The sequence below is a fragment of the Palaemon carinicauda genome, chromosome 27, assembly GCF_036898095.1.
Source record: "Palaemon carinicauda isolate YSFRI2023 chromosome 27, ASM3689809v2, whole genome shotgun sequence".
NCBI lineage: Eukaryota > Metazoa > Arthropoda > Malacostraca > Decapoda > Palaemonidae > Palaemon > Palaemon carinicauda.
In genome coordinates, this window is record NC_090751.1 from 2,566,432 (window position 1) to 2,594,392 (window position 27,961).

Below are 27,961 nucleotides of genomic sequence, written 5' to 3' on the forward strand. Positions count from 1 at the left end.
TAATAAATCAAATGAATAACATTGTTAAGCAGTTTTATCATCACTTGTAAATAGCTTTTGTTGTTATTTGTTCTTTGAGAAGTAGCAAACAAAATGTCATCTAAGCAATAATTATCTATGAGTAACTATAATCTTCTAACGAATTTGTTGATAAGACGAAGACTTACTCGAGTGTATGTAGATCAATAAAATTTAACAGGAATTAAGCACAATACAGTATTGTACACATTTCTGTAAGAAAATATTTATAAAGGATGAGGGACTCCCTAGGAAAAACATTATTATAGTCCATTTCTTTTAGCGAGTCATATTTGCACCGACTCGCAGTGGTGCCCTTTTAGCTCAGAAAAGTTTCCTGATCACTGATTGGTTGGACAAGATAATTCTAACCAATCAGCGACCAGGAAACTTTTCCGAGCTAAAAGGGCACCGTTGCGAGTCGGTGCAAATATGACTCGCTAAAAGAAATGGACTATAGTGTCTGATAAATTTTATAATTTCATTTACTGTACAGACATTAGGAAGAACTATCCCTCACTGAGTTTTTACATAGCTGGTAGATTTATTTGAACCACAGGGCTGACTCAAGGCTGACTACCCTGTGGAATGTGAACGTTATCCCAACAAAGCTATCCATGACGTTATCCCAACAAAGCTATCCATGCCGAACAACTAAGCTCATATCATCCTCTACCAAGCTGAGACACAAATGCCATATACAGACCACATATAATGGGGGGAGGGGGGGGGGGGCGTTCAAAATTAAGATCCGAGTCCTGCTGCTTCAGGGAGTTGACACCAAACAGTGGCGTTTTAGCGTCCCTGCATTTTTTTTTCTTTACATTATTTTTTTGTAAAAGGCCGATGATAACTAAAACACCAGAAATTTAAAATGATTTCATAAACTAATACAGGCCACCATTAAATTCATAGCTTTATAGTAGGCTAATAAAAATACTTATTAAAAATACTTAGATTATTATTTAGTTTTTTTTTTTTACAATATTAAATTTTCAACAAATCATATAGTTATTTACTTCCAATGCACTGGTACAAATGTGCATTCATCCCCCTCCCTGGTGCAGCATAAACTCCCATCCAACCAACACAACATGCATAAGCAACTGCCCATTATAACCAGTAAACAGTTTGCTAATCACAAGCATATAAGCTCATCGAGAGTTAACATTTTCCCTCTGGGAAACGAGTGGAAAATGCAAGCCAATGCAAATCAAATCCATCTGGATATAAAGAAAAACATCCGATAAATACGGGATTAAAGTTTGTGACTTGTATCGCAATTCAGAATTTTCGGGTTTGTAACCAGAGCGGATACAATATCGTCACCCTCATAAACTAATTGCCTAAGTCATTTTCTCCACTTGTTGGGAAATAAAAAGAAACTTTCTCGTTTCCTAATTCTTTATATCATTGTATTGAGCTTCAATTCACAAATTCTAATTCACAAATTCTTCTGTTAAGAATTTGTGAATTGAAGCTCAAGACAATGATATAAAGAATTAGGAAATGAGAAGGTTTTTTTTTATTTCCCAACAAGTGGAGAAAATGACTTAGGCAATTAGTTTATGAGGGTGACGATATGTAACATTGGATACAAAGTAAACACATCTTAAGATCTGGATACACAACCTGAATGAAAAGCAAATACTGGTAGATGAAACTGAATTACAAAGGCTCTTTAGATACATAGAAATTGCATAGTTTTTGGTATTATGCACTGGAAAATGTTGAAACAAATCAAATTTGATCCAATTTAAAGATCTATCTCACATGTGAGACAAGAATAAGTTCATTACAACCATAATGAGACATATACAACTATCTGAAATATATTACAATATAATAGACCTCAAAATAATTCACCTTTCAGAAACTAAAATCTTGTTTAGCTACGAAGAGGTTCCAGATATAAATAATTGGTAATCGTAGCTGTCAGCGTGTATTCAAAAGCAAAGAACTGACAACAAGGGCAATTTTGCCTATAAAAAAAAGAAAGCACGTTAGGAGAGAGAGCAACCTTTATCAAAATACTTACATGGATACAAGAGAAAGAGAGAAGGAGAAAGTAAGTACACCAGTCACTTTCATGAGGTTCATATACAATTTCTAATGTGATAAAAATCTTATCTAACGCACAGTCAAAGGTAGACTATTATTTACACAAGTTCCTAGCACTTCTATTGTGTAATTATACATTTTGTGCAAAGCTGTAAAGATTTCTAATGATTCTACAAATTTAGGGTCCTACGACAATCTAAGATCTACTGTACTACTGTACTTCCTATGATACAGCAGAGTTTTGATAATCAAAAAAGGAAAAAATTGTAATACTGTATATTCAAAATTATTTTACCAAAACAAAATTGGGAAAAAAATATATAAATAAAATACTGCATATACAGTATGACATTAAAAATAAATGCATAAATATGGAAATAAAGTACTATTGACCCCATTTGGTTGGGAAGAAATTGTCAGATTAGGCAAGGAGTGGGATATTTGAGTGATGATCCTTTACGATCATCATAACGCGAAACTAATTAATTTTCTATTAGGACTTAGTTCAGTTAGTCTTGCTCATGTGTAATTGGTACAGGATTTATACTTGTAGGGAATTTAAAAGGAATCGTACGTCACCCTAAACAAATATAATTTTAAAAATTTGAGGTCAAGGAATTTAAAAATTAAAATCATGAACAAAAAAGAGAGAGAGAGAGAGAGAGAGAGAGAGAGAGAGAGAGAGAGAGAGAGAGAGAGAGAGAGAGAGAGAGAGAGAGAGAGAGAGAGAGAGAGAGAGAGAGAGAGCACACACACCTACGTTTCATACATGAAATAATTTCACAGTTTAAACATTAGAAATTTAATGAGTTAAAGATTGATATCTGAAGATGAATATAAAAAAAAAATTGAAAGCTGAAACAATCATAGGATCAAAATGGATTTCATTATTCCTTATGGGACAGGAACACAGTAAGAAACTAGGTTAGAACTGTACGGAAATAAGTTTTTAGCAAGAAACTAGTTTAGAACTGTACGGAAATAAGTTTCAAGTAACTAGCCAGAAATGGATTTCTTCATCGAGTTTGCATTTGTTTTCAGGTAATTTATGCGTTAGCGTGAAAATAAAAGATGGAAGACTTGCTGGTACTGTATTTGTATCATCTATAAAATATCCCATATTTTAGCACACTGCAGAGATAATAAATTACCAAAGATGTTTTCCTTCCAATTGTTCGTTAATAACCGCCGGGAGAAAATGCAATCATTTTTCTCTTTCATTACCTTAAAATAATTGGGGGAACACCAGTCTCTCATTTGCAAAAACAATACAGGAAAGTCATTATTTACAGGTATTAAATACCACACTATGAGCAAATTTTTTTGTAGGGACGTTTTACACATACGTACTTAGTTTTATACAAAATCATATACACAATACATACACTCACTCACATTACTCTAGATACTAAAAATTTTCCTTATTACCAACACTCGAGCTTTGTTACTCGCGAGGATTAGGTTCCTAGAACATACAGAATGCCCTAAAATTGTAAATGTTCTCTCAAACAATGTACATAGCACATTGAAGTATGCATAAGAAATATTTTGTTGTCAAAAAAAAAAAAAAAGATACTTAGTTTACTCATAAACTAGAATTAACAAGATATAAACCTTGATCAATCCACTAACATTTTCATTCATTCGTAGTTTAGAGGGAATTCTATAGAAGTGACTTGACATAGAAGTACGAAGAGGTATACCTGCACTAGTAGTGGCTCTGTCCCCATATTTTGTTATGTAAACAAGAAAGTTAGTTTTCTGTAATGTCATTCTCTTAGAAATAGGACAAAAACTAGAATTTCTTTTACGTTTAGAATATTTGAGAATTTTATGTTCTTTACTGCAAATTATCAAAAGTTTAATGCTTTTTTTTTTCAAATAAAAAATCTGTAAATCAGTGAGAGGAGTATAGTAACACAACTGCTAATAAATATTGAAGAATATTATCATTGCCAGAGTGATTGAAGATTTCACATTTGATTTGAGTTGAGGGAATGAAATTTACTTTTACACTATCAGAACAAAATTCTTGAAAGAAATGATGTCACAACTCGAAGTGTTGATGCTCCAGCTGAAGTACGTGGAGCATGAAAGGGAAAATTCTTATGCAAGAGTGCTTGATATCTGTGAAATACCCTAAGGAGGGAATTCATTACCAGTGATGGATGAAAAGAAGCAAAGATGCTCTCATGCATTTATGTTTAACAAAACAAATGTCAACAGTCCTTTCTGTTCACTCGAGTTGTGAAGCTAACAGGTCCTTGATTCATTAGTGAACATTACAGAATTCAATTGAATCTATTATAAATTATAGGGAATTATATAATCACAGACCACAGTAGTTTTCTCCAGTTAACACACACACACAAAAGGCTTTATAAAATATAGGAATTATCATTAAATGCCATGTTTACTCTCGTACTAATGCTCAAGTGAAATATAGGTCTGTATAGTAGCTCTCTTCTTTTCCTGAAGACAAAAATAGCCTTTAGGAGACCACTATGACTAAAGACCACTCAGACACTTTTATCAAGACCACTATGGCTTAAAACCAGTCGGACATCAACTTTATTGAGACCACTATGGCTTAAGACCAGTTAAATGATAACTTCATCGAGACCACTACGACTTAAGACCAGTAAGATATCAACTTTTCCGCCATTCATTTCGGAATTCTGCTCCCCTTTCTTAATCCTTCGCTTTATATTTATAAAGAATATGTGACGGAGCCAATCGACCCAACCAGACAAATTTTATTTGAATGCCGATAGTTCTTTTAGGAGCTGGAACAGTACAGTATGACAGAAATGGAAAAAACTAACGACCCAACGTAAACAGATACAATAAATTTTATTACTGTTCTATGATGAATATATTACTGTAATACAGTTTAACAAACAATGTTTGGCTGAAAATTTGTTGTACCAAGAGAGGCTTTAATTTTTGTAATAAATTTTTTGAAAAGAATAGAAAATATAATGACCAAGTTAATGAAAAAAATATCTTGGCCTCTCAAATAGTTTGCTTAAGGCATTGTTTTTATACTAAAAATATATTTTGGGTGAAGTGAAAGTATCTAAAGGCATCGTTCATTCGCAATTAGGGAGTTTCATATCTGAATTATTCAGATAAATCTGTGAACATCAAAGTCACTACCCCGCCCCCTTCCCCAGCACTTTTGTCCACCTATACTTCTGTACAGAACCACCGAAGTGTAAAGTCAAAACAAAATCTAATTTGAATTCATCTATTATTGTGTACTTTTGTAAAGGTTTTACTTGTTAGATTCGAAAGATGCACCACAAAATTAGCAAGTTTAAATTCTCAAGTAAAATTAAAACTAAAAATGTAATACTTGAAACCAAATGAAAATGAATGTAAATATGAATACTAAAATTCAAATGAAATTTTGGATCTGTTTGATTAGGACTTATAGTAGAGTTAAGAGAATTCCACTGGTATTCTTGAACCTTCTTTATAAATACATTAAAAGTTATGAGGAAAAATAAACTGATAAAAAAGGAAATAGGACATCATCCAGTTAAGAGAATTCCACTGGTATTCATGAGCCTTCTTTATAAATCCATTAAAAGTTATCAGGAGGAAAAATAAACTGATAAAAGAGGAAATAGGACATTATCCAGTTAAGAGAATTCAACTGGTATTCCTGAGTCTTCTTTATAAATCCATTAAAAGTTTTGAGGAAAAATAAACTGATAGCAAAGGAAGTAGGACATTATCCAGTTAAGAGAACTCCACTGGTATTCATGAGCCTTCTTTATAAATCCAATAAAAGTTATGAGGAGGAAAAATAAAATAGCAAAGGAAAAATAATGGGTACAAACAGTGCAAAATTGATTAACCCACATTTGCTGAATAGTGGTCAAGTTTTTAATTTCCGTGATTACTACAAGTCCTGTAGGTAATAAGCCAACCAATTCTGTCTCTATTTTTTCTTTTTGTCATTAAGCGTCTGGTGACTGCGGCTGTAATAAAATCGCTTGTCAGGATCATGAATGCAAACTTTTTCAGTGAGCAATAATGTTACGTGTCGACGTACTTATTTTGACGTTTTGTACCATAACTAACAAATGAATAAAGATAGAAAGAAACTGAAAAATGAATTAAAAAGCTGAATAATTTTCTATACAGCTACACGAACGGATGACGCACCAAGGTTGTCGTCGGATCTCCAGAGGGTTAAGAAATTAAGAGAGAAATATACATTTTAAATGACCTGTCTATAAGTCCCAAATCCTAGACTAAACATACAAAAGAAGAATAGCTTTCTATACTGAACAATCAATACTCTGCTGTATGTATAATATTCTTATATTCTGCTGACATGAGAAAGTAGCCTATTCATAAAGAGGGCTTGTTTGAAGAAAGAGTGTGATTCACATAATGTTGTGACAAAAGCACGATTTACAATATCAGAAAGCAAATTTTATCACGCAGGTTATTCGAGGCTGGGAACTGGAATATAACAATTTTGAAAGTACATTTCCGAAATTCATTAATGCACAAACTTGGTAGAATAAAGATAACACACTTAAACAGTAAAACATATTTAAAAGGTTCACTCAATTTTATCAATCAGTCCTCTCAAGAGTGAGTGGGCAAAGTAACACAGTAACAAAATATAGTAATTAATGTTGATATTGATAACAAAATGTCATTAATATTGATAATGATAAAATACAGTACAATAGTTAATGATATTGACAACAAAATGCAATAATTAATGTTGCTCATTGGCAGAATTACCAACTGAACAAGTTTCATTAACTAAGGTATATTCCATGAAAATTTCAAAAACTGTTCAGTAACATGTAAATTATTTTGATGAAATCATTAACACCTTACTTTGATAAACCCACACATAAATAAAGCAAGACTGCAATAACAATAATCACAGTAACAAAATATTCGATAACAAAGTCTTAAGAAATAAGGGCACGCAAGTTGTAACTGGGAGGGTTGTATAGCATGCAAACTTTGGTTATATAATTGGGTATTATCACTATAAAATTTGTAGATATTTCATATAATAATCCATGCCTTTCATAAAATATGAAATTTTAAAAATTCTATGCATACATTAATCATTATCACCACTTCAGCCCCTTATATTTTACATCATTACTAGTGTAGCGAAACACTTTTATTTCAAAACAATGATAATATTGATCATTACCATCATCAAGGTCAACATCATCTTGGTATTGAAAATACCATGATGTTTACAACCATCATCAACTCGGAAATCAATATCCATTTCAGTTTTAAATATGATGAGACATACAATTACAATTGAATTCATTACACTCAAAGAAATTACAAGAAAAAAGGGTTGATGATATTCCAGGAAAAACAAATTGGGTAGTGATAGAATAATAATTTGGATATATCTGGCACTTTAAATATATTGAATTAACCGTTTGCAAATTGATTTTGCGCATAGTATGAAGAATTTGGCAATGATTTATAAAAACACATGCACGAGACAAATTCGAATGTAAAAAATGGAAAAGCACTACAGTTCATTCATAAACATTCTATATTTTACACTTTTCTTACATCCATGCATATCGTTTATATTTTTTTTTTTTACTTTTCTAAAGTTTGGCAGCTGTTTTTAACCACTGACAAACATTAATTTTGAAAAAATAACCACCTTTTCTTTTATCATCACAAGCTTTTCTTGAAATGTTGTGATATGGTAAAATACAGTTTTTTGAGCATTTACTAGAAAAGCAGTGTTCATAACGTACAATAACCTCATCATTACTTGCACTTCCACAAAAGTGTTACCATCAGAATCTAAGAAATAAGTGTATAAAATTCTGAAAACGACAAACATTGCAAAATCAACTGTAACCGTGACAAGAAATTCTAAAACTCGCAGTGAAAACTCCAGCTTGATATTAAATAATCAGTCATTCTTTCAATATAATTTATCTCAGGTTGCAGATACTGTATAGCTAGCATTGTCTTCATATATTCTAAGAAAAAATAAGCAAATGAGTTCCATTTTTCGGTGCAGTCTTCGCAGATTTTATGAGTACTGTATCTAGATTTCAGGCTAATGCTTTTACTAGAGGCATTAATACGTTCACTTTTGCATTGGGAAGTGGACGGATCATTTTTCACAATTCCTGTCTTGTTATTCAACCCTAAATATTGAATCTTGAGCAAAATTATTGCCATGCCAAATGCTTCTGTAACCACAGTTTATTTAGAAGAACGCAAATTTTCTTGGACTTTTAGATGCATATATTTTCAAACATTTTTTACATTGAAAAGGACTTTTAGATGCATACATTTTCAAAAATTTTTAAACAAATTGAAAATTAATAGCATTTTCATATTCTACATCAAATCGAATGATAGACAAATTTGTGTAAATTTCATTTAATTGTTGTTAGGGATGCCATATTTAGAGCACCAAATGGCACATTCAACTAGATTCTGGCCAATTCTGTCCTCCATAGTCTTAAAAAATTAGGCAACCAAAGTAAAATGGAGAATTCTAGCATCAAATACCGTTTCAAAAAACTTGTTTATTAAAATTCCTTTCCCCTTCCATATTAAGAAAGCATAATTCCTACTGATAAAAGTCTAAGAGAAATCCTTTGTGCAAAATTCCACTACAATACTACGGTATTAGAAAAGTCGAGTACATGAACAAATTCATGTAAAATTTATCTTTGTCTAAGACTGGAAAATATGCTAATCTTTAAATTCAAAAGTACCCATTGGATAAACTTTGACTTGAACGATACATCAGCACAGCACTTGTATTTCAGTATAGTATTAAGTTATAAGGATTATTCCTAGACTTGTCTAAATTGTTCCCGTGACCATTTACGTAATGTCTATCAAGTTCTGAAGTCCAGTAATATATTTTTCACTGTTCAAGAATGAAGTTAATGCCTTTGAATATACTACAGTACTGTATTTTCTCAAGCCCAGCTTTAAGCACCCATATGCAAAAATATCGCAATCTTTTTAGGAAGGGCAAAATTATAATGGAAAGGGGAGAATTATCTATAGAAGATAGGTAGAAACTATACAAGTTTCAAATGATATTTACAACATTTACTCAGCCCTTTTTTAATTTCTTGTATATTGAAGTTTAAAACAACTGCACCATCTTATAGAATGGAATTGCTTAGAAATTTGTTTTGCTAATTTGCCTTTTGGGTTATTTTGCATCAAATTTAAACTTTGTAACATCTGCTCCATGAAACTGCAACAATCTATTACATGCAAATTGAAAGGCAGCAATACAATGCTATATCTGCACAGAATATACAACCATTGAAGTATTATTCATATGGATTTCATTATGAATGGACCGAGAGAATATTCATAGTGAAACTAAAACAAATGAAGAGATACATCTTGACTGACTTTTAGTCTTAAAAATATATTTAGCGAAACGCCTAAATTTTTATGCCAACATTTGGCATCACAATCCAAGACTACAAAATGATAACTGGACAGTATTGTACTCTATGACTTATACAATATTTTCACTTGCTATCTGCCACCACACCTTCAATAATCCATCATCTTTAAAAAGTTATAAATCTATGAGTTTACAAACGCTTCATATAATACAAGTAAACAATAAAAAAAGTGAAGAAATGTTATAAAAATTACAATAAATGGCTGTACGATAAACTTCATAGCAAAAATAAAGTTTTACTGTCTAAATACCAAGGAAAAAAAATGAAAGGATTCATGATTTTTCTTTAAAATATGAAGGTAACATGAAGTTCCTACTGGCCATATCACAGTTTTAAGCTCAATGCTAAAAAAAGAAATTGAAACAATGTAGAAAATACAAAATCATGAGGAGAGTGATACGATTTTATGGCTTTAAAATAAAGCACTTATTGCAAAACAGTATAAATGGAGGTTTAGCTACACATTTTCATTTAAATATTCACTACTTGAAAACAGAAAAAAAAGGTTGAGCTCCCAAATTCTAAGGGAAAAATATTGCTTATAAAGGTACAAGAATTTATATAACAGCATTTAATAAAATATAAAAAAAATCTTCTGAATTATTCACACACAGGATTCAACTTACATTAAAATAGGGATGGAAAGGACTAGGACAATTCCTTTGGTTTAAAGCGCAAGTGAGCACATAAAACTCAGCTTGCTGTAAGGAAGTGAGTTTGCCACACAAAACTAATGCGACATGAGTTTGGAATAAGCACTCAAACTTGAGTGCGCAATGCCCATCTTCACACGAGTCAAGTGTTTGCCATTCTCGACCTTCTATACAGTCAAATGAGTGATTCACTGCTCAACTTGCAGAGTATGTGAGTTCTACGAGACATACACAGTAAAGTGAGTCTGCAAACCTCGCCTACTTACTCGAGGCAAGTGAGCGTGCAAGACAACCTACTACAGTCAGACCTGTTTACTACACGTCTCACTGGAGTATTTTTTATCACAATGAAACTTAATAGTCATTAAAATCCATTTGAAAGGATAACTTGTATTCTTGCATCACAAGGATAACTGGATTCTTGCATCACAAGTCAGCAATGTGCTATTAACAACAGAATCCAGACTTTTCTGGTTCAGCTTCCATTATGTTGTAAGAATGGTTTGGTCTTGAATAGCCACTCTTTATGCCATCCCATCCCTCTTCAATTTTAAACTCTCCATTTTGTACCTAAAAAATTGACAAGTTTCATTAGCCTGCAAATCATTTCCACTTTGAACCTAAATGCTAAGTTCCATGACCTTCCAAACACAGTAGCTAAAGAGAATTAACTTTAATGCATTATTATAGAAACTGTCATTAAGCAAGAACTATTTTCTCACTGATGAGTAACAATTATCATCATCTTGATGACTTAAGTATTTGGTACTATAGGAACCTTGAAATATTGTATGCTCTCTAAACATGCCTATAACAACTATAGTCCATTTCTTTTAGCGATGCATATTTGCACCGACTCGCGGCGGTGCCCTTTTAGCTCGGAAAAATTTCCTGATCGCTGATTGGTTATAATTATCTTATCCAACCAATCAGCGATCCAGAAACTTTTCCAAGCTAAAAGGGCACCGATGCGAGTCGGTGCAAATATGCATCGCTAAAAGAAATGGACTATAGTATCGCAACAATGTACAGTATTACTTAAGATAAAGGGCCCAATCAATGTTCAATGAATGCAACAAAGGAAAGTTAAGAATATAATTCCCTTTTTTGAGTCGTTGCAGCCAGTAGAATTAATTTCTTTGATAACAATATACCTCATATTGTAAAAATAGCATTGTACTGTACAGTACAATATATGAAAAATTTAAAAGTTTATAAAAATTATAGCTCAAGTGACCCGTGTTGAGTCTTTTCTATGATCCAATTCTTGGATAACAATATTTTTGCAGCACAAAGGTAATTCTGTTTACGCGTTTAATTTGACGTGTTCCGCATGTCCATAAATACGCATATACAGTACACTCATTTTAAAGGTCTGAAATGGAAATTATTAAAGAATTTAAAACCTCTAACATCGGAAATTAATACAAATTAAAATTCACAGCAAAAAATAGAAATATTGACAAATTAACTCACACTTCACCTTTGAGGGGAGTTGTGGCTGGCATGAGGGAGATGGGAGGAGGAGGGAAGAGAATCTCCATTCATGAGAACTACATTCGAAGTTCTCTCTCTTGAAGGTGTTCACCATCACTAACTGAATCACTTAATTCATGCTTTTTGGATACTTGGTTGGTAGTTTTTTTTTTTTTTTTTGTTCTGTTTTGACAAAGAACCTTTCTAGAGACAACTTAATTTTCTTTATCTTTTAAATGGCAAGAAAATGTGATATAGAATTGTTGGTAAATAGATTCGCTGCTTGCCGTGCTGAAGCTTTATCGATGGGATGTGTTTCTACAGAAATTTGCATGGTTTCCCACATTCTTAACATCTTTAATTTTCAATATTTAACTTAGCCGGTGATTATAATAGCTGCAACTCTGTTGCTCGACAGAAAACTCTAAGGTAAAATTCGCCAGCGATCGCTACACAGGTTGCGGGTGTGCCCAACAGCGCCATCTGTCGTCCAGATACCCAGTACTCAATGTAAACAAAGAACTCAATTTTCTCTCTGTCGTGCTACCGACAAGACGTGCTATTCGCTGTTGCTAAACTGGATTTGTTTTCACAACTAATTGGTGAAGTACACTATTCTAGTTTTGAGCTTTCGCTGTGCAGGCTTTCTCTTCACAATTCCTTGAACTCTTTTTGATTACGGATTCTTTGTTGATGACTTTTTGATAGTTTTTGAATTCCTCTTTGACCAATTCAAAATGGCTGACCCTTCACAAGTCCCAAAATTTAGGAAGTGCAATGCTAGGGACTGTTCAAGGCGTCTTCCGAAGGCCTCTATCGACCCTCACACTGTTTGTTCCAATTGTCGGGATAAAACCTGTCAATTGGAAGATCGATGTGAGGAGTGCGTTGGGCTTTCGGAATACGATTTTATCGAATTCCAAAAGTATACACGTAGGCTAGAGAGAGATAGAGTTAGGAGAAGTTCCTCTAGTTCTATTGACATTTCCTCTCCTCATGCCCCACAACCTATTCCTTCCCCTGTAGTGGTTGCTCCTAATCCCCCTTCTGGCACTCAGGAACCTTCGATGGCTGATATGATGCGTGCCATCCAAGCTCTGGGTGAGAGAGTTGAGTCCCTGGCTAGTGACCGTAATCAGCTCATGGCGGATGTGAAGGAGCTGAAGTGTAAAAGTGCAGTGGGAAGTGTTAAAGTGAGTGATAGTGTTGTGGATAGTGTTGCGCTTGAGGGTTCGTCTGTTCGTGCCTGTCGTCCTCCTAGTCCGGGACCTCTTGCAAGCTCCCAAGTCCAGGGGAGAAGCAATGTCGTACGACAAATGGGTTCGAGAGGCTTTAATCAGCGAACAGACGTTCCCTCCGTGGTATCGGGCGTATCTACCCAAGATCGCCCCTGCCTAACAAAGACGAGAGAGCCCATTTATACCTCGTCTTCGGAAGGTGTTTCTCGAAAGAAACCATGGACCAAGGTCTCACGACCGTTAAAGCGCAAGTCGGTCCCTTCCGCACAAGTCCAACGGCCCAGCTGTAGCCACTGGGTCAGTTCGGACTCGCTGCAGTCATCCGATGACTGCTCACCTCCTAAGAGAGGCAAAGCAGTACCGCTTCAGACAGTAACACCGTCTGTCGCCGCACCTGCTCCTGTAGACCCTAAGTGGTCTTTACTGCAAGACATGCAGTCTCAACTAACGTCGCTTATGCAGGACTTTCGTGCGGAGAAGGTTGCTGCCGCATCAGCTAGTGCAGCTCCTTGCCTACAACCACCCACACGATCGGTTGTGCGTCCTGGGGACGCTGAGGTAACCTTCTCACGCACTCCAGTTGAGAGAGTTCCGCCACCCATGCGTTCCAGTGTGATCTGCCAGCCGCATGTTGACGTTCAGCGACGCACGGAGGTATCCGTTGACGTTCGTGAGGTTCAACAACCGTCAGAGTTGTTTTGTTTTGACGTGGTGCGTCAACCTCCGCAACCCAGTGTGGTTGCCACTGCTCACCCACATCAGTCTAGACAGTCTGGAGTAGACGCTGTGCGTCCCCGCGCTGCTATGGTTGTTGCCAGCTCACAGACTGGGCAACAGTTCCATGACGTTGCGTCCGGCTCAGTCACGCATGCACCCGTGCGACCGGACTCAGCTAACCAGCCGTTACCCACTCCGTTGCCGCTTCCTCATCAATACACGGATGAGGGACTTTCTGATGATGATGGTGCTGCACACGTAGATGAACCGCATTCAGAACTGGACGAGCCTAAGTCTACGCAACCCTCTTTGGACTTTAGGAAAGTTTTGGCCCTGTTCAAAGAGATGTTTCCGGACCAGTTTGTGTCTGTGGCTCCGCGTTCTCCTCCGTCAGAGTTTGTGTTAGGCATGCCGTCAACCACTCCTGCCTTTACTAGACTCGTCCTCGCACGCTCGTCCAAGAGAGCTTTGCGGGTGATAGGAGAATGGCTGCAGTCCAAAAAGAGTTTAGGGAAGACAGCTTTTACGTTTCCCCCTGCTAGACTCTCTTCTAGATCGAGCGTCTGGTATGCCACGGGAGAAGTTCTCGGCTTGGGAGTTCCTGCCTCTGCCCAGGGCGACTTCTCAAGTCTTGTAGACTCTCCCCGCCGCCTTGCCATGAGACGCTAAAAAATATGTTGGTCATCTTCGGACCTGGACCACCTTTTGAAAGGTATCTTTAGAGCCTTCGAGGTTTTTAACTTCCTAGACTGGTGTCTAGGAGCTCTAAGCAGAAAGATCTCTCCGATGGAGAAGGAGACTTCCTTGCTCATTATGGCCTGCATGGACAAGGCCGTACGTGATGGGTCTAATGAGCTTGCTGCATCTTTTGTGTCCGGAGTCCTTAAGAAGCGTGAGAACCTATGCTCATTTCTTTCAGCTGGAGTTACACCATGCCAGAGATCCGAACTTCTGTTTGGCCCTTTATCCAAGTGCCTTTTTCCAGAGGACCTGATTAAAGAGATTGCTGCTTCTTTGATACAGAAGGATACTCATGATCTTGTTGCGTCATCTGCTCGCAAAGCCACCCCTTTGCCTACCCTGTCAGCTAGACCAAGGATGGATACTCCAGCGTCCCGTTTTATTCCGCCCTTTCGTGGCAGAGCCTCCAGCAGAGGAGGTGCTCGTGCCGAAGGGAGACGTGGAAAGAAGAAAGGAACCAAGTCCTTTAAGGGCAGAGTCTGACTGCCAGCTTCTTCAGACAGCAGTGGGAGCCAGACTCAAGAACTTCTGGCAGACCTGGGAAAAGAGAGGCGCAGATGCACTATCTGTGAAGTTGCTCAAAGAGGGGTACAAGATCCCGTTTGTACGAAAACCCCCTCTAGCAACGTCTCCCATCGATCTCTCTCCCAGGTACAGAGAGGAAGACAAGAGACGAGCATTGAAACAGGAAGTGTCTCTCTTACTAGAGAAGGGAGCGGTAGTCAAAGTCCTGGACCATCAAACCCCGGGATTCTACAACCGTCTCTTCTTGGTGTCAAAGAAGACAGGAGGGTGGAGGCCGGTGCTAGACGTCAGTGCGCTGAATGTCTTTGTCACAAAGCAGACGTTCTCCATGGAGACCACAAAATCGGTTCTAGCAGCGGTCAGAAGGGAAGACTGGATGGTCTCTTTAGACCTAAGGGACGCCTACTTCCACGTCCCCATCCACCCGGACTCCCAACCTTTTCTGAGGTTCGTCTTCGAAAAGGTTGTCTACCAGTTTCAAGCCCTGTGCTTTGGCCTAAGAACAGCTCCTCTTGTGTTTACGAGGCTGATGAGGAATGTAGCCAAATTCCTTCATTTAGCGGACATCCGAGCCTCCCTCTATTTGGACGACTGGCTTCTCAGAGCTTCTTCCAGTCGTCGCTGTCTGAAGGATCTAAAGTGGCCTCTAGATCTGACCAAGGAATTGGGTCTCCTTGTCAATATGGAAAAGTCACAAGTGGTCCCATCCCAAACTATTGTGTATTTAGGGATGGAGATTCACAGTCTAGCTTTTCGGGCTTTTCCGTCGGCCCCCAGAACAAGCCAAGCCCAGTTATGCATCCAGAACATGCTGAAGAAGGAACGATGTTCAGTCAGGAAGTGGATGAGTCTGATAGGGACGCTATCATCCCTGGAACAGTTCGTGTCATTAGGAAGACTACACCTCCGTCCTCTTCAATATCACCTAGCATTTCACTGGAAAAAGGACAAGACGCTAGAAGCGGTCTCGATCCCCATTTCCGAGAAGATGAAGTCTTGCCTGACATGGTGGAAGGACAGTATCAGCCTCAGAGAGGGTCTGCCCCTGGCTGTTCAGACTCCCAACCACGTTCTCTTCTCGGACGCATCGGACGTAGGCTGGGGCGCGACATTAGACGGTCGGGAATGCTCGGGAATATGGAACTCGAGTCAAAGGACAATGCATATCAACTGCAAGGAGCTACTGGCAGTACATCTGGCCTTGAAAAGCTTCAGGTCTCTCCTTCAAAGCAAAGTGGTGGAGGTGAACTCGGACAACACCACTGCTTTGGCGTACATCTCCAAGCAAGGAGGGACCCACTCACTGACGTTGTACGAGATCGCAAGGGACCTCCTCACCTGGTCAAAAGGTCTAAACATATCACTAGTAACGAGGTTCATCCAAGGCAACTTGAATGTCATGGCAGATTGTCTCAGTCGGAAGGGACAAATAATTCCAACAGAATGGACCCTCCACAAGGATGTATGCAAGAGACTTTGGGCCACCTGGGGCCAGCCAACCATAGATCTCTTCGCAACCTCGATGACCAAGAGGCTCCCAATATATTGCTCACCAATCCCGGACCCAGCAGCAGTTCATATAGATGCCTTTCTCCTAGATTGGTCACATCTAGATCTATATGCATTCCCTCCGTTCAAGATTGTCAACAAGGTACTGCAGAAGTTCGCCTCTCACGAAGGGACAAGGTTGACGCTAGTTGCTCCCCTCTGGCCCGCGAGAGAATGGTTCACCGAGGTACTTCGATGGCTAGTAGACGTTCCCAGAACACTTCCCCTAAGGGTGGACCTTCTACGTCAGCCACACGTAAAGAAGGTACACCAAGGCCTCCACGCTCTTCGTCTGACTGCCTTCAGACTATCGAAAGACTCTCGAGAGCTAGAGGTTTTTCGAAGGAGGCAGCCAGAGCGATTGCTAGAGCAAGGAGAACATCCACCCTTAGAGTCTACCAATCGAAGTGGGAAGTCTTCCGAAACTGGTGCAAGTCAGTATCCGTATCCTCGACCAGTACCTCTGTAACTCAAATAGCTGACTTCCTATTATATCTGAGGAAAGAACGATCTCTTTCAGCTCCCACTATCAAGGGTTACAGAAGCATGTTGGCATCAGTCTTCCGTCACAGAGGCTTAGATCTTTCCAACAATAAAGATCTACAGGACCTCCTTAAGTCTTTTGAGACCACGAAGGAGCGTCGTTTGGTTACACCTGGTTGGAATTTAGACGTGGTACTAAGATTCCTCATGTCAGACAGGTTCGAGCCGCTACAATCAGCCTCCCTGAAAGATCTCACCTTAAAGACTCTTTTCCTGGTATGCTTAGCCACAGCTAAAAGAGTCAGTGAGATTCATGCCTTCAGCAAGAACATCGGATTCTCATCTGAAATGGCTACATGTTCCCTACAACTTGGTTTTCTAGCCAAAAACGAGCTGCCTTCTCGACCTTGGCCAAAATCGTTCGATATTCCAAGCTTATCGAATATGGTTGGAAATGAACTAGAAAGAGTCTTATGCCCTGTGAGAGCTCTTAAGTTCTATTTAAAACGAACTAAACCTTTACGAGGCCCGTCTGAAGCTTTATGGTGTTCAGTTAAGAAACCATCTTTGCCTATGTCAAAGAATGCTTTATCCTATTTTATCAGACTGTTAATACGAGAAGCTCATTCCCATCTGAGTGAGGAAGACCAAGCTTTGCTGAAGGTAAGGACACACGAAGTTAGAGCTGTCGCAACTTCCGTGGCCTTTAAACAAAATAGATCTCTGCGAAGTATAATGGACGCAACCTATTGGAGAAGCAAGTCAGTGTTCGCGTCTTTTTATCTTGAGGATGTCCAGTCTCTTTACGAGGACTGCTACACTCTGGGACCATTCGTAGCAGCGAGTGCAGTAGTGGGTGAGGGCTCAACCACTACAATTCCCTAATTCCATAACCTTTTTAATCTTTCTCTTGAAATGTTTTTATTGTTTTTTTTGGGTTGTCCGGAAGGCTAAGAAGCCTTTCGCATCCTGGTTGATTTGGCGGGTGGTCAAAGTCATTTCTTGAGAAGCGCCTAGATTAGGGGTTTTGATGAGGTCCTGTTGTATGGGTTGCAACCCTTGATACTTCAGATCCTAGGGGTCGATCAGCATCCTGAGAGGATCGCGAGGCTCCGTAAGGAAGACGTACTTAAAAAGGCAGAGTAATTGTTCAAGTCGACTTCCTTACCAGGTACCTATTTATTTTGTTTTTGTTATTTTGATAACTTCTAAAATGAAATAAAAATTCTTAGCTCATAATAATGTAAACATATAGTGCTGGTCTCTACCCACCCCCCTGGGTGTGAATCAGCTATTATAATCACCGGCTAAGTTAAATATTGAAAAATGTTATTTTGATAATAAAATAAATTTTTGAATATACTTACCCGGTGATTATAAATTAAAGGACCCTCCCTTCCTCCCCAATAGAGACGCAGTGGAACGAGGAGAAAATTGAGTTCTTTGTTTACATTGAGTACTGGGTATCTGGACGACAGATGGCGCTGTTGGGCACACCGGCAACCTGTGTAGCGATCGCTGGCGAATTTTACCTTAGAGTTTTCTGTCGAGCAACAGAGTTGCAGCTATTATAATCACCGGGTAAGTATATTCAAAAATTTATTTTATTATCAAAATAACATTTTTACTTCAAGTTTGGGGTCTGTCACTCTCTCCCTCCTCCTCAGTTGAGGTCTACTCTGCATCCTCTTGGTGCTGCACTTTATACAGCTCCAACACAATAGCTTTTTCACATAGTGTTTTCAGTAACTCTATCACCTGTTAACAGCTTTTCATCAACCCAGATAACCAGAAACATTTCAACGTTAAGAACACGTTGCCGTCGAATCATCAATGTCCGCACCGATTTTGATTTGTCAAATGCTTTGATATCTACTTTTTTGTTCAAAATTGCAACTGTACCAATCGTGGATGGTTGTAGTATAAACGTATAGTTTTGGCAGGTCGGCATCACGCATACTTTGTTCAGGCTTTGTGATAATGCCTTTTTTTACTTCAAAATTGCAACTGTACCAATTGTGGATGGTTGTAGTACAAACGTACAATTTTTGTAGGTCGGCATCACACATACAGTACTTTGTTCAGGCTTTGTGATAATGCCTTTTTTACTTCTTTGATAATCTTTTTCTCCTTACCCTCTTTCTTAATTTTCTTGGCGGCCATTGTCATTATACTGTACTGTTAACCATACAAAGCTGCACAAAATGTCTTTATGATAAGAACAAATATTAGAAACAATTCCAAAGATGTGCACACAAAATGAATCTTCTACTAGAGCTGCTCAGAGAATAGAAGAGAGGCTCTGAGCAAGGGAGGATGCGAAATACCGTAATGTGAGACAGAATGGGGTAAAAATCGTGTGAACACTGTGTGGGTTGCATATGGGTACTGTGAGACATGATTTCTGCATATCACATACTAAACTCATTAGTACTTGTCCACAAAATACTGAATGTACATATGTAGGGAAATTTTTGCTTGCAGATCAATACAATGCTGGTAAGCCGATCTGAATATGTACGCTTGTATATTAATTTGCTCGTATCCAGTGTTACTCGTGAACCTAGGTACTATAGTACAGTACCAAGATAATCTTGTAATACTTACTGCGTGCATAAAGGACATCCAAAATTTATATAGATGGCAGATATTAATAATGTACAAGTGTGCAGGTAGAATTAATCCTTCCATCTCACAATAGCTAACTAGAGGGGCACTCAGTAGAGCGCAGACCTCCGCCGCGGCAGCTTATTTTACAACCTTTTGCTCGACCTTGACCTTTGACCTTAACATGCATTTTCATACACTCAAATATGAACCAAGTTTGACGTCTCTGCGACAACGATGTCCAAACTTGTGGCTGATTACGTGACCTTGACCTTCGAAAATTTAATCATTTCCAGCTTTTTACATAACATTTAATCCCTGCAAGTTTCATTACTCTACGATTAAAATTGTGGCTAAGAAGCTGTTCACAAACACACAAACAGGGGCAAAAACATAACCTCCTGTAATGAAATACTGTTCAATAGTTCAACACACAACACTAACTGTGCAGTGCTCAGTAGTCTCTTTAGATATTCATTGGCATACATGCCTGTGGTGACTGTAATGAGGATAACTTCTAAAAGTTTAAAAAATCTACAGGTATCTGCAATGCATCATTTGACTGATGTGGTCTGGTGCATTTCATTTTATCTTTATTATCATAAAAAAATCTGTTGTCAGAGATTGGATTGGATTGGATTTAGGCTATATAGCCCATCACTGGAGCCCATGAGACATATTCACCGTACTTCTTGTAATCTTGTTTTCTTAATGCAATAGACTATTGTATTATTTACCAACCAGATGCATCATCACCCGAATGTCCCAACTTTAACACACAATAAGACCAACCTTTTAGACTTCAGTGGGAACACTAACCAGCACCATTCAGTTCCTCATAGTTTTGAATACTGTTTGTTTGTACAGGTGTCAGTGACAGCGTACATGATAGAGAAATGTGAGTCCCTGTCACAGGTGGGGCCACAGAGCGCAGATCAATCAACACGGACCACTTTAGGTGGTTGTTTCATACACAGCATTCAATATAACATAAATTTGTGAGAAGCACCTAAACTAATTATGGTCTCTTTCTCTATATTTCTATTTTATGCACATAAAAATATATTTAGGTAAGATTACTTTGCGACCGATTGCATCTCGGTGAAATTGCAAGTGTCTCCTCAGTGGGCATAATCCTTTTCAATGTGCGTCTCCCCTTAAGATAAACACTTTAATACCGTAGAGAAAGTTTTAGATAATTTATTATCTTACAAGACTGTCCACTACAATTCACATGTTTCTGAATACCTCCCCAATGACTATAGACAAGAAGAAAGGGGAATAGTTTTCTGGTCAGCATCCATGATCAAACAACAAAAATAGTAATGCAGTTGTGCATTTATGTAGCAAACTCCTCCACAAAGACCAGTGACTGAGGGCTACTCCAAAGTGGTCCACCTTGGACAAGCTCAGTCTGATTCTAAGGATTAGAGTGGATTTAGGGAAAGAATCAAAATTTTTGAAAGTCTGATCTGGAGTAATCGAAGGATTTTTTTAACTAGCTAATTACTGGACACAATCGTAACACTAATAGATAATTACTGGACACAATCATAACACCTGTTATCAACGTTGACCAGAACGCCAACACACTGTTCTTCATTTGTTCCAATTCTAGATACAATTGCTACCATGAGTCACAAATTCTTTTGCTCTTTTTATTCAGATCCTTATTTCTGGCATCTCTGCTTCCTTTTTTTTTTTTTTTTCTCGAATGAACTGTTTGAACCTTAGTGTTTTCAATCTTTTTATTACTCCAATAAAATTACATTTAACAGTCAATCAGCTCCATTTTAGTTTAATAATAAGTTATCTTTTTAAACATAAACAATAAACACTAACCTTATCATAAACTTCCTGGGTGATGCTTCTAAATGCTTCTTCAACATTTATACCTTTTACTGAGCTGGTTTCTATATACTTTATGTTATAGAAGTTTGCTAAAGATAATGCATCCTCAGACTTGACCTCCCTTTCTTCTTCCATATCAATCTGAAATATGTCATTAATTCAATACACAAAGTTATTTTAATACAGTACTAAACATTATAAACATTTTTTAATTTCTGTCAGGAAACATAACTTGCTAGTGCAATTCCAAACCATTTATTCAAAATTACTTATTTATATTGTATAATAATTGTCCTACTGTTTAACCCTTTTACCCCCAGGCTATTTGGAACTTTCCAATCCTTAACCCCAAGGGTTTTTTTTTTCAAGCACATTTTGCTATATCCTTTTTTTTTAAATTGCTCTAACAGCCTTAATTTTTGTCATAGAGAGGTCAGGTTGGTCTCATTCTTTTGGAAAATGCCTGAAGTTTCTCTTAAAATGATAAAAATTATGCAAAAAAAATGTAAATAGCAGTTTTTTGCAAGGACGTACCAGTACGTCTAAGGGGGTAAAGGGATGAGTTTTGTGAAACGTACCAGTACGTCCTTTGGGGGTAAAAGGGTTAATAGAGATAAAAATAAGTGTTTTCATATATGAAACCATAACACCAAGTTGAATATGAAACCATAACACCAAGTTGAAAACCTTTAATCCTTACAAAAGAAAATTCAAAAGTAAATCCCCGATCATCTAAATGCTGTAATATTGTCTTGAAAAGCTTAGTCAATATGAAAAATAATTAAAGATAATTAAGCACTAGAATCCAGCAGTAAATACCGTAATATTTTAAATTAGGTGCACTGAAAGGCACCATAGAAACTTGGATAGCTACTATTGCCACCATGACTGGAGAAAGTTCTGGTATTGTTAATACTTAAAGTTTTTAAAGAGAATGTTACTTGCTCTGATAGAATATGACATCATTGGTAACTTATGGTATTTTTATGTGAATGCAGTGCATTGATATACTGTACATTAATACTGAATGTACCGTAATCATGCCATAAGTCTGAACGCAGATATTTCAATCAATTTGTAATTGTGGTGTGTATTGTTAACTAGTTGCACTTTAGTTTACTTAGGTACAGTATATTTTGTATACATTATCCATAAGGTCCTCAGAGGTTAATATGACTTATGGGAGTTCTATAATTCATATAGGCCATCGATGCCCTTTATAAGTATTACCCACTCATTTATATGGATAAATTGGGTATATTTATTTTTTGTTTTTGTTTACGCTTAGTTGACTGGATACATTTTGTCCAAATGGTGTACAATATTGAGTCAAATTATTCCATCCCATATATTATTATTAATAGCTAAGCTACAACCCTAGTTAGAAAAGCAGGATGTTATAAGCCCAAGGGTTCCAACAAGGAAAATAGCCCATTGAAGAAAGGAAATGAGGAAACACAGAATAGTGTGTCTAAGTGTACCCTCAAGTAAGAGAACTCTTAACCCAAGACAGTGGAAGACCATGGTACTAGAGGTTATGGCACTATCAAAGACAAGAGGACAACGGTTTGATTTTGGAGTATCCTCCTAGGAGAGCTGCTTACCATAGCTAAAGATTCTCTTCTATTATACTGAATTGATTTTAAGTATTGGTACATATCCCAGTTGGAATATTTTTATTGGGTGCATTTTGTACTTTTCAAGCTTTTTGTTGATCAAATAAGTTTTTTCTTTGAGTACGTCATCTATGGGTACATATCCCAGTTGGAATATTTTTTTTGGGTGCATTTTGTACTTTTCAAGCTTTTTACTGATCAAATAAGTTTTTTCTTTGAGTACATCATCTACAGTATTTGATACATTTTGTACCTTGAATGCATCTTGCCCACTGGCTTGAATATTAGGTATACTTTGAACTTGGATACACATTAATCCTTGTATTGGTACATTTGGTATACAGTATTGGGTACATTCTGCTCATTGGGTATATTTTGTACCTTGATAAGTGTTTGTATATTGGGATTAATTTTGTAAAAGTCCAGTATCGTCCATGGTTCCATGCAACATGGAAACATGGAAGACTAATTGCCAGTTATGTCTGTAGGCCACATGATTCCAAGCTGGTAATGAAGAGAATTGCTGCAACTTTGGATGTAGCCAGAAAAATGTAAGCAATGAAAGTAATTCCTCTTTTCAAGTAGTCTTACATTATTGCCATAATTATTGTGATATGTGTATTGCATATATTAAGATATAGAGTCCTCTGTAATGTTAATGTACTTTGATTGATTGACTACCAGGGTTAATTATATTGCCATAATTATTGTGATATGTGTGTATTGCATATATTAAGATTTAGAGTCCTCTGTAATGTTATTGTACTTCGATTGACGGATTTCCAGGGTCAATTATTCCAAATACCTTTTAAAGCTTAACTTGCAATCACACACAAAGTTAGCATACATGAACAATTACATTCCCAGCACCAAACTTTGATTGAAGTAGTCAAATAATTTTATTAAAACTATGGCAAGTGTTCTGCATTTTGCATCTATGAATCACTTTTAATATGATTCATGATTCTGAAAAGTTTCAAGGTTATTTTCACATTTAAGAAAAAGAAGTAAGCAAAGAAGATTAGTTCTTTAAAAGTCGTGGTTGCATTGAAGATGCAGAGAAAAGGATACTGTATAAAGTACATCCACAGGAATATTGGAGGACATAGATATGGTCTTTTACTACTTAGCCAATGAAACAAAAATCTAAGTAAGGAAACTGCTCCATTGAAAAGTCTTTACAATCACCTCGAATGGTAATGACTGCAGAGAAACATGTGGAACAGTAAAGAAAGGTTCTCGAAAATCAGGAATAAAAATTTTCCAAAAGAGAGGCAGGAAATGTTGGCTACCTTTAAAAGGCTCAAGGTTCTGAAGTAGGCTTTCAGACAATTTACATATCTCTGAAGATAGAATGATGACAGAAGTAACAATTCTCTAAAACAGGGAAATATTAAATCTGGAGTAATTAAGGGCATCGTATCCTTACAATCTTCTCCCCTACCATTCTTTTGTAAATTGGTGTTTCTTATCATCATGCATCTTCTATCTTACACTCACAATCCAGGGAGCTTTGGAATGTCTGTAAAACTTTAGCCTTAAGCCCCTATTACACTTATCCGCTTTCCTACGGCGCCGTCGGTCGCGATGCTTGCATATGTTCAAACCGGAGCGTGTGATAGCAAATTGGCCGTATGAAAGGTCACCCACGGCCGGCCGGATGAACTTTTGCCAGTACTAAAGTTGGCCGTACGGCCGTCGTAGTCAAGACCGAGGACGTAGCGTGTAATTGCTCACCATATGGTATGACATCAGTCTGAGTGGCTGAAGGACGCTCATGTTGACTATTTGCTTCTCTCATGCAAGTGTCCTTTTTTCTATCAAAGGTGATACCTGACTTAAGAGTTCCAAATATGTGTCGTGATCCATTCGCATGTAGTTAAACCAGTCATCTTTTTCTAGTGATAGTTCCTTCATTAAGTTAACATGAGAGTATTATTGTCGTTTATGCAGCCATTGTTTGAACCAAATCTTCCTTTTTCTTGTTTTCACTTTCAAGTAGCATGCTAGAGCAATAGGAACGAGAATGTCGTTGAGATAAGACATGTCACTCCTCCACCACAAACAGTGCCACCCTGATCCACTTGCCTCCGACCGTTCAAATACGTGTAATAGCTCTAGCTGTAAGCCAGAATTTTCCTACTGCGCCATAGGAAACCGGATACGTGTACTAGGGGCTTTAAAGAATGATGCAAGACTAGCCTATAAGAAGGGAACCTGATAACTAATTTCAGGAGAGACATAAACAATGTAGATGGCTACCTCCAAACCATGACAAAGTACATACAACATTACATACATAAAATACGTAATAAACAGGCATATAAGATTTAAGGAAATATTCATTACTACCACAATTGAATGTATTAAAGATCAGAATACACTGAGCAAAACACAAGCCAAATGCCAAGAAGAGAGTCACTGTTCAGGAAGGAGAGTGGGTTATTACCAAGTCCAATTTAATAAACTAGTTACCGTATAACATTAAACAAAAGTCTATGAATTACAGTATTACAGTTTGAATATTCATTCTTTTGAAGAAAAAAAAATAAAAAATATGGATGCACTAAGATTACTATATTTGGCAAATGTGTTGGCTTGATTGTAGTTTCATGTGGTAAAGGAGCCTAAATTACCGATGAAATTCTCAAAAACTATTAAAAAAAAGGATTGTATGGTAGTGGTTTGTACTTTGTTAGAGGACAGTCTTCACGTAAGTTATCTCTACAAACTTATGCTATACAGTATTTAACCTTGCCACATACAGACTTGTCTCAATTTGCATGCCATATCAACTTTCATTGAGAAGTTTCATGTAGATTATAAAGCAAATAATAAACGGTAAACAGTACATACTTTTGTACCAACAAGAATGAACACAGATTTATGAGGTTCGATGTGTCGTTTTGCTTCCATAATCCACATAGGAACATGCTCCAATGATTTCTTGTTACAAACATCGAAAACAACCAGCGCTCCAACTGAATTTCTATAATAGGATCGAGTTATAGATCTGAAATGCAAAACATGTAACATGGAGAATTCTGAAAAACCTAGAAGAATATAACATACAGTATACATATCTATACATACATACAAAAGCAGCCTCAGCAGATTTTATCAAAACAATTATACTTGAGTTATATACTTATTAAATTGGGGAACATATGAAAAAAACTTTACCGGAATCTTTCCTGCCCGGCTGTATCCCAAAGCTGGAGCTTTATTCTCGTGCCATCTGATACTTCGATGAGTCTTGCAAAGAAATCTACTCCAACAGTTGGATCTGATATCTGAAAATAATGCAATTACTCGAAAAATTTCATTTTAAATATTAGTAACACCGACAAATGAATTTTACGAATTCCAAAAATGGCAAAATTATGTGTTAAAAAATATGCGTAATCTGTGTACAAAAGTAATATGGTCGTGAAAATGTAAAAAATATCCTAACCAGTTACAGCACATATAAACCTAATTATGATCCTGACCTTCGATGCTTTCCTGTTATTTCTATATGTTCAGGGAAATCAATGGTAACAAAAAACTCATTACAAATCATAATCAGAACTGTAACACTAAATATAAATAAAACTTGAATTGCGAGATCCCCTCATTCCCACGCAAGTTGTAACAAACTTTTATCTAAAGCAACAAAAATGTGAACAGTACCACTGCTTTGACATACATGGTCTTTAGTTACTCAATGAGAATTGAGTAACTGTTTTATAGGGAAGTATACTAATTTGGTAACTGATGATAATTATAACATACAGTATATCACCTGGCACTAGCATGATTTTCATTCCCGTAATAGCAATGCACAGACGCTGTCATCATTGCGTGTCAATCCTTAACCTTTGCGTAAACAGGTAGTGCCGTTGCCTGTCAATATTGACTTTTATGGATGGTTTTGGCTGCGCATCGCATATGCAGTACATTATCAAGCCGCATACAATGCTTTACTCTGTGTACCACCATAATGGCATGTCATGCCTCGGCTCATTGTGTTGCATTGCAGCGACAAAAATCGTGCATGTGTCAGGATGGCATCACTCTTCATATACTCAATGGCAGAATACTATCTATTCAGAAAGGTATTCAAATAATCATCAATTTCAAACTTAGAGAAAGGGGGAGGTCGTAGTGACAACTGAGTACTGTACGGTTTTAATCACTAAGTTAGGTTAGGTTAGTCAGATAGTTTGTAGAAGGGCATTAGCCCTCATGGTAAAGATATCCTAGCAGAAGGTAATGTTATTTGGGGATATTTTAGTCTAGGACTCATAACATCAACTCATTACAAAATAGGATTGAACTTCACTTTTTTTTTTTTTTATTTCTGAGCCGACATGTGTCCAACCATCTGCAAATCACCCATAGTTAATTTTCAGGAATATATTTTAATACATTTGTTTGAGTCTGTTGATATCTGATCGAGTTAGATGGGGTTATTAGACAAAGCTTAATGCATATATTTAAATGGCAATCATACCTCTTGGTTTTTATGAATGTACAAACCTTCTGAATAAGATCATGTTTTAATATACTCGTAGGCTGGCTTTGCATTACAAGCTACCGTAGGCCAAGACGCATTCAGCTCTACCAAGGTTATATCTCTATGCAAACTTATTAACCTAACCCTGGCTACAATATCATAGTTTTTATAATTGAATTAACTCTATCAGTCATGGCCTTGAAAGTTTCAGTGATATCAAAGCTTTTAAGAATTTCATGACTTGTTATCGAAGTGCTTGGATTAAGTGAATTTGACAATTAAAATATGTGATACTCTCAGTACCTAAGAATATATACGACAAATAGATCTTTTAGGTCCTGTAGTACGTAGGGTTTATTGTGTGATAGGATAAGGCAAACAGCCTTTAATGTATAGCATTTTAGAAACCAACAGGTTGACTTCACGCTAGATTACGTCCTTCCGCAAAGCC

At 37.0% G+C, this 27,961-nt stretch overlaps 1 protein-coding gene across 1 annotated transcript in view; it reads right to left on the reverse strand.

Annotated features, from left to right (window-relative positions):
- Positions 1-7,624: 7,624 nt before the first annotated feature.
- Positions 7,625-27,961, reverse strand: part of Rab39 (RAS oncogene family member Rab39) — a 20,752-nt gene continuing 415 nt past the window's right edge. The window contains exons 3-6 of the mRNA XM_068350698.1: positions 26,196-26,305; positions 25,869-26,025; positions 21,388-21,537; positions 7,625-10,780 (exon numbers count right to left, since the gene is read on the reverse strand). Coding sequence (XP_068206799.1) covers positions 10,658-10,780; positions 21,388-21,537; positions 25,869-26,025; positions 26,196-26,305 — 540 coding nt within the window. The 3' untranslated portion in view covers positions 7,625-10,657. The remainder of the gene's footprint in view (positions 10,781-21,387; positions 21,538-25,868; positions 26,026-26,195; positions 26,306-27,961) is intronic.